The following is a 12,576-nucleotide window of genomic DNA, read 5'->3' as shown; positions in this document are numbered from 1 at the left end:
TGGCACTCAACCCAAAGTCCATCGGTTAATCCTACTGAAGTGGCAGATAATACACATCTGTGCTCTATTGAGTCTTATGGCACCAGGAACAGGATAGTGAATTGGGGATTGGGGATTTTGTCTTTTCTTTGGATTTCTAGTGATACTTTATATCAATATTTTTCATCCCACCTTCTATCAACACTGATCAGCAGCAACTTCACAGACCATACACACACTTTACAGCAGAGGCTCAGGTGAGGAGCATCTGTCCAAGCAGTAGATTGTTTAAGAGCCAGCCATCCTTACTCAAACATTTAAAATTACAGGAGTAAAATCTGCAGAGCATGACACCTCTCAGTCTCCTTGGCAACAGGACTCAGGACTCCTCCTCCTCCACGTACAAACAAAAATGTGCATATGAGCATGCACACGGTTCATCCCTCTCACAATCTGAGGTGTGAGATTATGTGAGAAGTATACTTCCCACCTGACAAGAAAGCAAGCTACTGGAGAGTTAAAGAGCATTTAATTTTCTGCATTTGTTGTGTTAACAGTGATGCAGTACTTACAAGACACTACTGGTTGATCAAATTAATATGATTTGCAACTTTTAGACTTGCGTAACACCAAAAATGATCTCAGCACACACTTTTCTGTATGTTGTCAAGCAGTCAGCATATTGCAAATTATTCTTTAAAGTGAAATAACCATTATTTTTAGTAAGTCATATTTCTCAGTGAGTGCTAAATGTGTTTTGTTAGAAACATAATTACAGAAGAGGATACAATGGGTTAAAAGTGTTCTCCAACAGAAGTAACTCAACTCTTGAGGTAAAAGTAAAAATAGCTTAGAGTGAAGTGGTAGCAAATAAGAAATGTACTTTTTCATCTTAAGGACATCTCAGTGTCTCCTTACTAGTGGTACATCTCTTGAGAGTTGTACCAAATAGTCCTGACCTGTTACTGACTGTCAACAGAAGTTGAGTAATGTGGTCCCTGTTGAAATCTGATTATGGTGTGATGGCATCAGTAGAAAACTACAGTAAATCCTTCAAGGGATGTCTTTGAAATGAACATAAACTGTGTCTTGGATCCAGAAAAGTCAGGTTCTCAGCATCATTTAGACCTTTTGTGCAGCCCAGAAGATCACAAGGTTTCCCAGATGGCAAGTGAGCAACTTCTAACTACAGCTCACATCAGATGAGTCAGTCAGTCCTCCTACATCGTCTGTCTGCTTGGTTTTGTATATTAGTCGATCTAAGTCCTATCCATCTATCTATCTATCTATCTATCTATCTATCTATCTATCTATCTATCTATCTATCTATCTATCTATCTATCTATCTATCTATCTATCTATCTATCTATCTATCTATCTATCCTATCGACAGAAATATACATGTGTTAATGTCTTGTCTTGAGCTGATGAGGTTTATTATTTGACTTAGTCACTAGGGCTGTAGTACTTGAGACTGGGTTGAGTCTTGAGTTCGATCCTGCACTCGTCTTAGTCTCGTGCCTTGTCGGTTCTTGTCTTGGACTCGGCTATTGAGAACTGGTCAAGTTGTTCCTGGTTGCTGATTCTGTATCAGTTGTCCAGATTGTTGCCTAAATTCAATGCATTTATTTGCTCAGTGTCAAAGGAGAGATGATTCAATCTTGTTTATAGATCAACCTTAACTTCTATTGCCAAAAGACACTATAGTCTAATATGATCTCTAACAGTACCCCATTTGTCCTGGACTCTTGACTTGGTCTCGACTGCCTTTGGACTTGGTCTTGACATTCCTATAGGCTTCAAATATACTTTGCAAGTAGAGCCAACACATTCTCATGCCCAACTTGTCACATGCAGCCTTTTTGTCAGGAACCCTTGGCATCACTTTCAAACGCTTCGTGAGCCCTTGGTTTAAACAAAAACACAAAAAAACAGCCTGGTTAAGTTTTGGAAAGGACTGTGGTTTGGGTTAAAATAAGTATGATTCTTACATAATTTATGAATGTGATATTTGTTAAGCACATTATGTACGTAACATACCTTGCATAGGTTATATACACAATGTAAGTTGAAATTGATACAATGTTGACTTTGGTTTCACACCGGACACAGACAGTGGTCTCACAGAGCTGCTAGCATGGCTCTACACCCTTAGTGTTATTTCTCTTTTACCAACGCCATCTAATCAGTGGCATGACGTGCAACCAGGGACTCAAACGCAAGACACAACACAAACACAATTTTACGTGATTTAATGTGGTGGTGAGCTCTCCAGAGCGTGCCCAGTGAAGTCCACACATCCAGGTGAGGCATCCCTCCATGTGGTAATGGCGTCTTCCGGGTGAACAAAAAATTCTTAGTACTGATGATTAACACCCGGCGCAGCCTGCCGCAGATTGCCATGCCCACAGCTCACACACACACACACACACACACACAAAGGAAAATAGGTGAGACACATGCATATAGTGTTAGTATGAATTTGGAGAGTATTATAGTCAATAATGATGACAGTAAGGATGATGATAAAAATATTGATACCATCAAAATAAACTGATTATGTATAATAGTAATATTACAGGACCTTAAAATAGACAAAAAGAACTACGTCTCTTCCTGCTCCCTGCTCTCCAGAGTTCATGCTGTTCTGTTCGACTCTGTGTCAGCCTGATGTGAAATGGACACGGTGAGCTGTGAAAACACGCCTCTCTGGACGCACATCACACAGGAAAACCTGTCAGTCACAGCTCTTCGCCCTCCTTGCTCACTCTTTCTTACTCTCTGCTTTTTCGGTTGAAATTCAGATTGAGCAAATATTTTTTCATTCCTTAGATTCCGATGTGTGAGTAACTGTGTGAGCAACAAGTGTGAGGGTGGGTAGTGTTAGTTTTGTTGTCCAGTGATCATATCTGTGTGTGTGAGAGGATAATGCTTATTACCGTTTCCTCTACGGACAATTAAAGATGCAAACAGTAATCAGTTTTCAGTCCTCTATTAAATACTGGATGTTCTTATGAGAATGTAAAGCTGAACACCATCCAATCTGTGCTCCATTGTTGAGCCAAATTATTCCTGCAGCAACTTGACATTTTATTATATTTACTGTGGGTATGTATAATCAGTGTTTTTGTGTCCTAATCATGGATGCAGGTACAGGGGCCAGGTGACGGGTAAGGGAGCCCCAAAGGCCTCAGTTTGCTTCAATTGTTAACAAAAAGATATTTTTATTGACGTATTTTGATTACATAGAAACCATACATGAGTAAACACAATCCCTAACCTGACATACACGTGGGACTTGTGATTCCTCATCCACATGACATTGTTAAATTCAAATCCCATAGAAATAGAAGTAGCTGTATAAGACAAATAACCAAACAAAGTATAACTACTACAAACATACACATACAGTATAAATAAAAGTATAATCAAATTGCACCATCCATTATGTTCCAATTTTGTTTATTTGATTGGATTTCCATTAAGTGGATGTTATTTTGCACTATTAATGATATAAAACTATAGGGTTGGGCGATCGTTTCTACTTTCATATCATCCCATCATGGTTACTTAAAATTGCGGAGCACCACGGGTGGCGGTGTGGCTCAGCATCTGATGGAGCTTTGAAATAATCTAAGGTTATCTAAATGCAATACAGTTATAAAATGTTTCCATACGAGACGGATGATCCTGGAGGAGATTTTGTCAGGTTTGTGCTACTACCTCTTGGAGTGCTGAATCTGGATGTTTCAGCCATTTATAATGACTTTTAACTTTCTATTTCAACGTCTCTGCTTGCTTGTTAACTAGTTCTCACAAACTTTCAGATGCAGCATGTTGTGTTCAGGTTTTACAGCTCACTCAGGTTGGTGGGTGGCGTGTCCTGTGCAGCTGGCCTGTTGTGGGTGGTAGTTTACTCTCAACGATCATTGACTCTCCTTATAAAGGTCAAACATACAACAGGTTAATGAAACGAATGAATGTACTGGAATGGTCACTGTGTTATGTTGGTCTGTATTTATTGATTGTGGATATTTATTTATTTTTACCAAAGCATAATTAAGTAATTGCAATTCAGATTATCCAAACTACCTGTTTCATTCACCCATGACGAGCGGATCACCCCATGAACGGATCTTTTGGTTCTGTATTTTTCCAATATCTTTAATGCCTCCAACAAGGGACATACATCTTGATCATTTCGCTAAAAGGGGGATGGCATCCCCCCTCAAATCGTCTACTGCATGTACCTCCTGCTGCAGAAGCACTCCCTTTGGTACATGCATCTCTGGTTGGGAATTAAGAAAATCATAAAACCTCTCTGTTGGTACTAGTGGTGGCAGGTGGTTGCATTTTATATGATCATAATGTTCAGGAAACAGGCCTATAAGTACAAAGAGTATGCATACTCTTCAGCCAAGTACACTCAGGCTTGTGTGTAATCTACCTGGGTTGTGTAATCTCTCTGCATTTTTCAAGGAAGTGAAGCTGTTGACAGAAAACAACATGAACTTTTCTTGTCACTCCTGTTTTGGTTTTAATTTCAGCTCCTAGTGCAATCCAATGGATGTTATGCATGTCTAAAACAAGTCAGGCCTCTTGGAACCAGCGAGCAAATCAAGACCAAGTATAAGTCAAAATGATTCCATGCCAAGATTGATAGATGCTTACATAGAAACATGAACAGAAAATCAAAAAGGTGTCAAGATAAAATGAAGTGATGAGTTTAGATCAACTCAAATCAAAGCCTTACAGCTAACACTGCACTGACACCAGGTCAGAGAATTACTGGACTAGGTGATGCACACACCCGACAAACTGTAATCAGTGATCTGCCTGCAGGAAGTAGGAGTTGTTGACAGGATCGCCGGCTGTCTGTCTGTCGGATGATATTGACCCTTGAGTGTGATAAGAATAGTCGGCCGTCATAAAAAGGCAAAGATGCAGCAGATGTTGTAATAGGTGCTTAAAGCTGATAAGGCATCCACAACTGTACCCATGAAAGGTTCTGCGCTGCTCCTCAAGAACAGATATTTACTGTAAATGACTCAGACTATGACGCTAGACATTTCAACCTTTATTTGTCATTTCCCGACCCACTGGTTGATTTGGACATCTATTGTAACCATAGTTACTTAATTTACTTGCCTCTATGCAATACATTTTTGTATCTACTTTATAAAAAATCTATTTTTAGCCATGCTAGCGGCAACTGTCAGTCAGACTACAACTTATAATTATCTCAAAAACTATTAGATGGATTGCTATGAAATTTGGTAAATAAACTCAAGGTTCCTCGTGGATAGATCCACTATTTTTCTTCTAGCGCCATCATGAGGTTGACATTTTCGGATTTTATTGAAAATCTTCGGGAACTACTTGATAGATTTATGTGGAATTAGCTTTGAACCCTAAAGCACTACCATCAGGTCAAAATTTGTTTAAGCCCAATCCTTTGGTTTATGACCAGATATAATTTGTAAAAGTTGCAAAAGATGTAGACCTACTGACATTTCCAGCCACAGCTGTGTTTGTGTTTAATGCTAATTATCAAATTTAAGCATGCTAATACTGTCTGCTGCTAAATATTAACATGCTTATATTGTCATTGTGCGCATGTTAGCACACTGAGGTTAGCATATAACTCAAAGTACTGCTGTGCCCAAGTCTAGCCTCATGCTATGTTCATCTCACGTTACTGACTGTGGGATCGTTTGTCTCTTTATTCACTTTACTCATGCAAGAGGAGGAGGGGTTCTATGTGGATACTAACAACGTTTGTTTTCCAGCATTTCTTTCTGTCATCAACCACAGCGGAAATAACCACTGCTACTAGAATTGCTGTGGAAGTCCCAGATCTGCCAGAAAAACTAAAGGGCATCGTGTCTGGGTTAACATCACACAAAGGTCAACATCACTGTCCACAGAGGGCTACAATAATTTTTTCCTCCATTTGTAATTCAACAACATCAAGACATCAGCAGAATCTTAACATTGATAGGTTTTTGCTTCACAGCATTGCACCAATATGGAATGAATTTAGTGTGATCAGCGTTGAGGAATTTACATCATACTTGTCAGCCAGGTGAAAGATTTGTGAATATGCATGTTTACTTTATTAAGCAGGTTAAATAGGGGCAACAGGGACAGGCAGACTGTCCTTCAACAGGTAAACCAGGATTTGCTGAATCCCTTCTTACCCTGTAAACGTGCTGCTCAAAAGCTGATGTCTGACCTTTGTCCTCCCTTGACAGGGGAATAAGAAAGGAGAATTTCCCTTGTGGTACTCACTAAAGCACGGCATTAATGTTGCATTACAAAGACAAACTAACACGCTGATGGAATCCGACAGAGGCAGCTGCTGCCTGTTGCAGCCTATTTGTCTTCAAAATATCACATGCTTTCAAGCTATGATCCAGTTACTTATTTGAAGTACAAATATCACATTTTTGACAAGATGGACAAACAAAAAGAAATCCAGCCCATCTGTACACACAAGCTGGCTACTATTTTCAGAAAAATGCAGACTTGAGCCAAGTCGATTACACACGTGTGTGTGTGTGTGTGTGTGTGTGTGTGTGTGTGTGTGTGTGTGTGTGTGTGTGTGTGTGTGTGTGTGTGTGTCAGCAGGGCCGGTGATGGGATGATGAGGACTCTCCTCTGCTGACCTCAATGCAGATGACCAGTGATGGCCACAGCATTACCTCGACAGTAAGTCATACATTTGAACACTTTTTTTTTTTAACAAAATAAAAATAAACCATTTAAATAATAATAATAATAATCTTTGACTTTTAAATGTGATTAATGTCTGCATTGTTGTTTAATCTCAGTCTAAACACACAGTTACATCCCTGGAATGTCAACTCCCCTGTCTTTGTTTTGTGTATTTTTGCAGTTTGTTGGATGACCTAGTAAACACAGGGCAACAACAACAGGAACAGCAGCAGGAATTCCTGAGCTTGCTGGAGACGATTGTTCTCACCATCTTTCTCTCCATTATTATCATAATGACAGTGTTTGGCAACCTGCTGGTCATAGTGGCACTCTGCAAGGACAGACATCTACGGTGAGCCTGTTGTTTTCTATTAATGCCGAAAAAGTGGTAAAATCTGGCTTTAAAGCCCCAGTGAAACAAGGAAGGTCTTTCCGCAGCCAGCATGATCTGTAGGGAACAGACCCATCTTCAAGGTCCCCCTGTAACGCCAATAGAAATAATAAAGGCAACTACATGTTCACTTCACTTGGATGTACATTTCATCTGTTTCAATAGCTGTTTGTCTTAAAAAATGTGGTACACTTTGAAAAAGAGCTAAAGTTCGATGTGACTTCCATTGGATGAGTGTGACAGAAACAAAGAGACAAAGACAGGGTATTTGTTTCCTGTTATTTGTACTGAAAACACGAGCGATTCTGTTCAAAATGCTTTGGAACAAACTCATCAAATGTCAAAGCACTCACATTACAGGAAACCTCGGCCAAACACACCCTCTCTGACTAGACAGGTAGATTGCTACATGTGACAATTCACAACTTGCCTAAAATTCAAATCAAACTACAACATTTACTGCATTTCAAAAGTCCCATATGATGCTCATTTTAGGGTTCATGTTTGTATTTTAGTTTACTTGCTTTAAATGTTGAATAACACATTTTTTTCTCATTCTGTCAATCTGAATATACCTGTATTCACTCTCTGTCTGAAACACACATTTTTAGCCTTCCTCCTAAAAAAGCCTAGTCTGCTCTGATTGGTCAGCCTTTCCGTAACAGCTATGTAGTGACACTTTCTACCTATATATAGTATAGTTGTGACAACACAACTGCATAGAAGTCCTGGCGACTCATTCAAAGGCACCGTTTCTAAAAGTTTTGATACTTTAACAGTATTTATATAGCACTGTGAAATGCTATAATAAAAAGAGGGCATGGAAATCTCACTTTTTACAAAGTGGGACCTTTAACTGAGACATTTGAGACCTGCATCAAATGTTTTAAGCAAGGCATTTAATACATTTTTCCTGAAATCTTACAAACAAGCAGCATCAGACAGTCTTCAGCTATAAATACAAAACAGGACACGTGCAATTTTCTTCCTGCGTCTGTAAAGTCACACTGACAGCTGGCAAATGGAACAGCAGCACCTTTAAAGGTGAAAGATAAAAGCTTCTTATAGTCATGTGCCACACGACGATACAGTACAACACACTGAACTTTTACTGATAACTTTTGTGGATGTGTTTTTGATGCTGGCTTGTTTCTTGCTGGCTTCTCTCCTTTCAGAAAAAAGAAGACGAACTACTTCATCGTGTCACTGGCTTTTACTGACTTGCTGGTTGCCCTGTTGGTGATGCCCTTCGCTGCGATCGAGCTGACCACCGGTCAGTGGCGGTACGGAGAGATCTTTTGCCTGGTTCGAACATCCCTGGACGTCCAGTTGACTACAGCGTCCATTCTGCACCTTTGCTGCATTGCACTGGATAGGTTTGTGTGTGTGAAAGGAAGAATCAAATGGCTTTGAACCTCATCTGTACGCTTTGACAAATTACATATCTTTCTAGTATACAGTGTGTGTGTGTGTGTGTGTGTTATTCCAGGTATTACGCTATCTGCTGCCAGCCGCTGGTCTACAGACACAAGATGACTCCAGTCAGAGTTGCAGTGATGCTCAGCGGTTGTTGGCTCATCCCCACATTCATCTCTTTCCTACCCATCATGCAAAGCTGGAATGCCATTGGCATTGAGGACATTGTGGGTCCTGCTGGTTAAATTATTTTTATTTTTTATTTCTATTCTTTTTAAATGTATAAATGTACAACAACCCTGCATCAACAACATATACAGTACTATGTGTTTTTACAAAGTATCACACTTAAGAGTTCATATACCTCCCTCAAATGTTCTTTATTTGAGGGCAAATGCAGCATAAACCTTTCATGCCTAATATTCTCTATTTCTAATAACATTTCCAATCCCTTGAACAATGACACGGTAATGCAGTGATCACAAAACAATTCCAGTCCCTGTGGAGGCTCTCTCGCTGCGAGCAAAGACAGCACTTCAACAAGCATTTCCTGCTGGTTTGGATATGTTTTGGCGTGAGGTTATTTCAGAGCTGCCTTGAAATGAGCTGCAGGACTCCCAGAGGCAGACGAGGATAGATGAATTTATTCGGCCAGAGTTAATGAAATACACGGCTCTTTTTCTCTGCCTTTCAGTCAGGCAGCATCCAAACAACAATCTTTTGTTTTTTAACATCGTGATGTCTTGAAGTCATATGTCACAGGCAGAATTGCTTATAACTTGACATGACTCGTGTCTGCACACTTAGGCCAGGTTTTAGTGGTTTGTTTTATATATTTTGGGTACGTTTTTTTTTCTTCTTCGGTTGCTTCTTCTCTGTAAAATTCAGAAAATTTCCATTACACTCTTTGTTCTGCCCAAAAAAGGAGTTGTTTGAAATTGAGACCAAGAACTGATTTAATAATTGTGACACAAGTTAAACTGATTCGGTACAGTGTGTCTGCTTGGTGTGACGGAGTCTCGGCTCTCTCTTAAAACCAGAAATACTCCATATGTGTGTTGTGTAAAAGATAGCCCACCTTTTAAATGTTTCCAGGTTAGGATTTTACTGCCACATTACACCAAATGAGCATTTTATGACCAGGCTAAGATGGTAGATCATCAATACAGAGGATGAGATAAGATTTAGTTTTCAGCTTATGGCGCTTCTCTACCTTCACTTTCCTCTGACCTGCTCATATTTCCCACTGAGGACAAAGATATGGGCAGCTAGCCATTTGGTTAAACCTCTTTTTTTATGGAAAAGGAAATTATGAAGCACTAATATATACATATTATACAGTATTTAGCATGGGGGATGCTCAGTGTGAATTCTTTTCATATCTACTTCGGCCGATTCTGATAAGATAACTGATTATTTCACATTTTCACATTATAAAAATAAGTTCATAACCTGTAGTCTATGCACACCTGAGGGAAATAAAGGCTAACATGTAGTGAGAAAAGATGGATGATTTAATATTCTATATCTCAGACTTAACCAAATCCAACTGACATCACTTGTTAACACAATTTTTCTTATAAAAGGTTATACTTCTTTAAATGTTTTTTTTTTGTTAGTTTGTAGTAAAGTGCATTAAAAAAAAACTTCAAAACATGCTTTGACTTTTAAATAGAATTCAACTGAAATGCTTAGTCATAATCTGTTAAATGAAACATTCCGGTGTAAACTCAATACATATTTACTGACGGATCGCAAACCAACTTTAAACATTCATACTGCCACCTACTGTATCAGAGTGTGAAGATGCTGCGCTAGTCAATGACAGCAGTTTGGCTTTGTATTATCGGCTGATCATTTATTGGCTATAATTTATTATCAGAATAACAAATGTTCCATTATCATTCAATGATTTATCGATATCGATATATACTGGACATCCCTATTTAGCAGCTAGCGTTCCCAAAGTTAGAAAACACTTTTACCAATACCTCTTACATCTTACCAAATAACATACATCTTGTTTGTTTTATACATAAAATTAAAAGTAAAAATATGTTTTGAACTTTTAAAGCTGGGCTAGGTGTTTACCCTTGCTTCAAGTTTTCATTGCTAAGCTAGGCTTATCACCCACCTAATGCACAGGCATTACTGACTCTGGTACAGAAAACATATTTCCCAGATATATACCTTATGTGTCCGCATCTCCTCTCCTTTGCAGATTGAAGAGAGGCGAGCCTTGGCAGGAGGCGCCAACGACACAAGCTGTGTGTTTCTGGTGAACCGGCCGTATGCCCTGATCTGCTCTGCCGTGGCCTTTTACGTCCCATTGGCCCTCATGGTCCTGGCCTACCAGCGGATCTACGTCACTGCTATGACCCACGTGCGGCAAATCGAAACACTACAGCGGGCCGGCTCCGCTCCTGTAGCTGGGACAGCTCCAGTGATCAACGTGAGGTCCTCCACTTCCTCAGATCCATCGGAGCACTGCCGCCTTAGGACAACAACAAACTCCTCCTCGGAGCAGGCTCCCATAGCGAATAGCCGCATGCGCGTTGAGACCAAGGCGGCAAAGACTCTGGCAGTTATAATGGGTTGTTTCTGCTTATGCTGGGCGCCATTCTTCATCACCAACGTGGTGGACCCCTTCATCCATTACTCTGTCCCCTGGCAGCTGTGGACAGCCTGGCTGTGGCTCGGGTACATTAACTCAGGGTTGAACCCCTTCCTGTATGCCTTTCTGAACCGGGCATTTCGGAGAGCGTTTCTGGTGATTCTCTGCTGTGGGGATGAGCGGTACGCCCGGCAAGGAAGCTTCTCCTATGGACACGCCCACAGAGCGTGCTCAGCTGCGTCAGTCAATGGGACATCTATGGCACTGAGGTAAACACACGGTAAAGGCACATTCGCACCAGTTTTGTGGATACAGTATTTGAGAGTGTGTATGTTTGTGTTGTCCTGCTGTCCTCCAAGTTAAATGTCCATCAAGGAAGAAGTCAAGGCCCCAGGCAGGAAACCAGGTTCATTTGGTTCTTCTTGTGAAAGAAAGATGGATGTGCATCAACTGTGGACTGAGTGGCAGTGGGAAAGTTTGTTTTATTTATGTCTTGGATGCACTTCACTGTAAAATTGAAAAGTTATGTGTTCCTTTATCTTTCTATTTGACACTACAACCAGAAATCAACAACATTTTGTTTCATTGCAGTAGTTATGAAAGTTAGACCAGTCGGCGCAAAGCTGCTGCAACATTGTACAATTGCTCTTTTAAAAATAAAAAAGTCTTTTGGACGTTATAAGGACACCACATTTATCAGTGATAGGTGACATACTGTATAGTTACTGATTTTTTTCAAGACATTTAGGATATTAAATATAATTCGATTTAGTTTCAGTCATCCGTACATTCTATGCACATCCAATAGATCAGAGATTAATGGTAGTATCGCGGCTTTTTGCAACCATTATTTGAAGTAAGTCATCATATCTCATTTAGGCCATGTCGTACCCTAATGTGTAAATAATAGATGTGAACATGCTGTGCCTACTCGAGAAATAAATGCTCATGGTCAAAGCAGCTGTGGTATTCTGCAGATGGAACATTTTACCAGAAAATAGAAAACTGTCCCGGCCTCAGACCCAGACTAATTTAATAGTTGAATTGGTCAATTTTGGAGCATAGTGTGCACTCATTGTAGATATGTGGTTGTCTGCTCATGAGCTTTGTCATATGCTTTTCTTTCTATCATGTCCCATCAAGAAATATCTAAACTACGCTTTCAGAATTAAAATTCAGGCTTTCATTCAGCAGATTTTGGCATGCATGCAGTGTGTGAGTACGTAGATGTACATTTTTAACTTATGTATATTAATAAGGATCTGGAACAGCAGAAGCTGGGGAGGGGGATGGAGAAATAAGCCTGCACTGACAGTAATAACAGTATGTAGCAGGTAGGAGCAACATTACAATCAGAGGGGTGAGTGAAAGCTGGTCCGATTGTAAGGATTGCCTTGTTTCTGCAGTTTTAATAATTTATTATTAAGTTGTGTTGATGAAACCTGAAATGTACATTTTG

The 12,576-nt window shown here is 39.8% G+C and overlaps 1 protein-coding gene across 1 annotated transcript in view; it reads left to right on the top strand.

Annotated features, from left to right (window-relative positions):
• LOC310958961 (5-hydroxytryptamine receptor 4) overlaps positions 1-12,576 on the top strand; it is a gene marked incomplete at its 3' end in the record, with an annotated part of 53,830 nt that overhangs the window by 12,192 nt on the left and 29,062 nt on the right. The window contains 5 exon segments of the mRNA XM_083930124.1: positions 6,610-6,690; positions 6,878-7,048; positions 8,263-8,463; positions 8,577-8,730; positions 10,725-11,386. Coding sequence (XP_083786250.1) covers positions 6,668-6,690; positions 6,878-7,048; positions 8,263-8,463; positions 8,577-8,730; positions 10,725-11,386 — 1,211 coding nt within the window. The 5' untranslated portion in view covers positions 6,610-6,667.

The sequence above is a fragment of the Echiichthys vipera genome, assembly GCF_963691815.1.
Source record: "Echiichthys vipera genome assembly, chromosome: 16".
Lineage (NCBI taxonomy): Eukaryota > Metazoa > Chordata > Actinopteri > Perciformes > Trachinidae > Echiichthys > Echiichthys vipera.
Note: the sequence above shows the minus strand (reverse complement) of the source record. Positions and strands in the feature narration are given on the sequence as shown.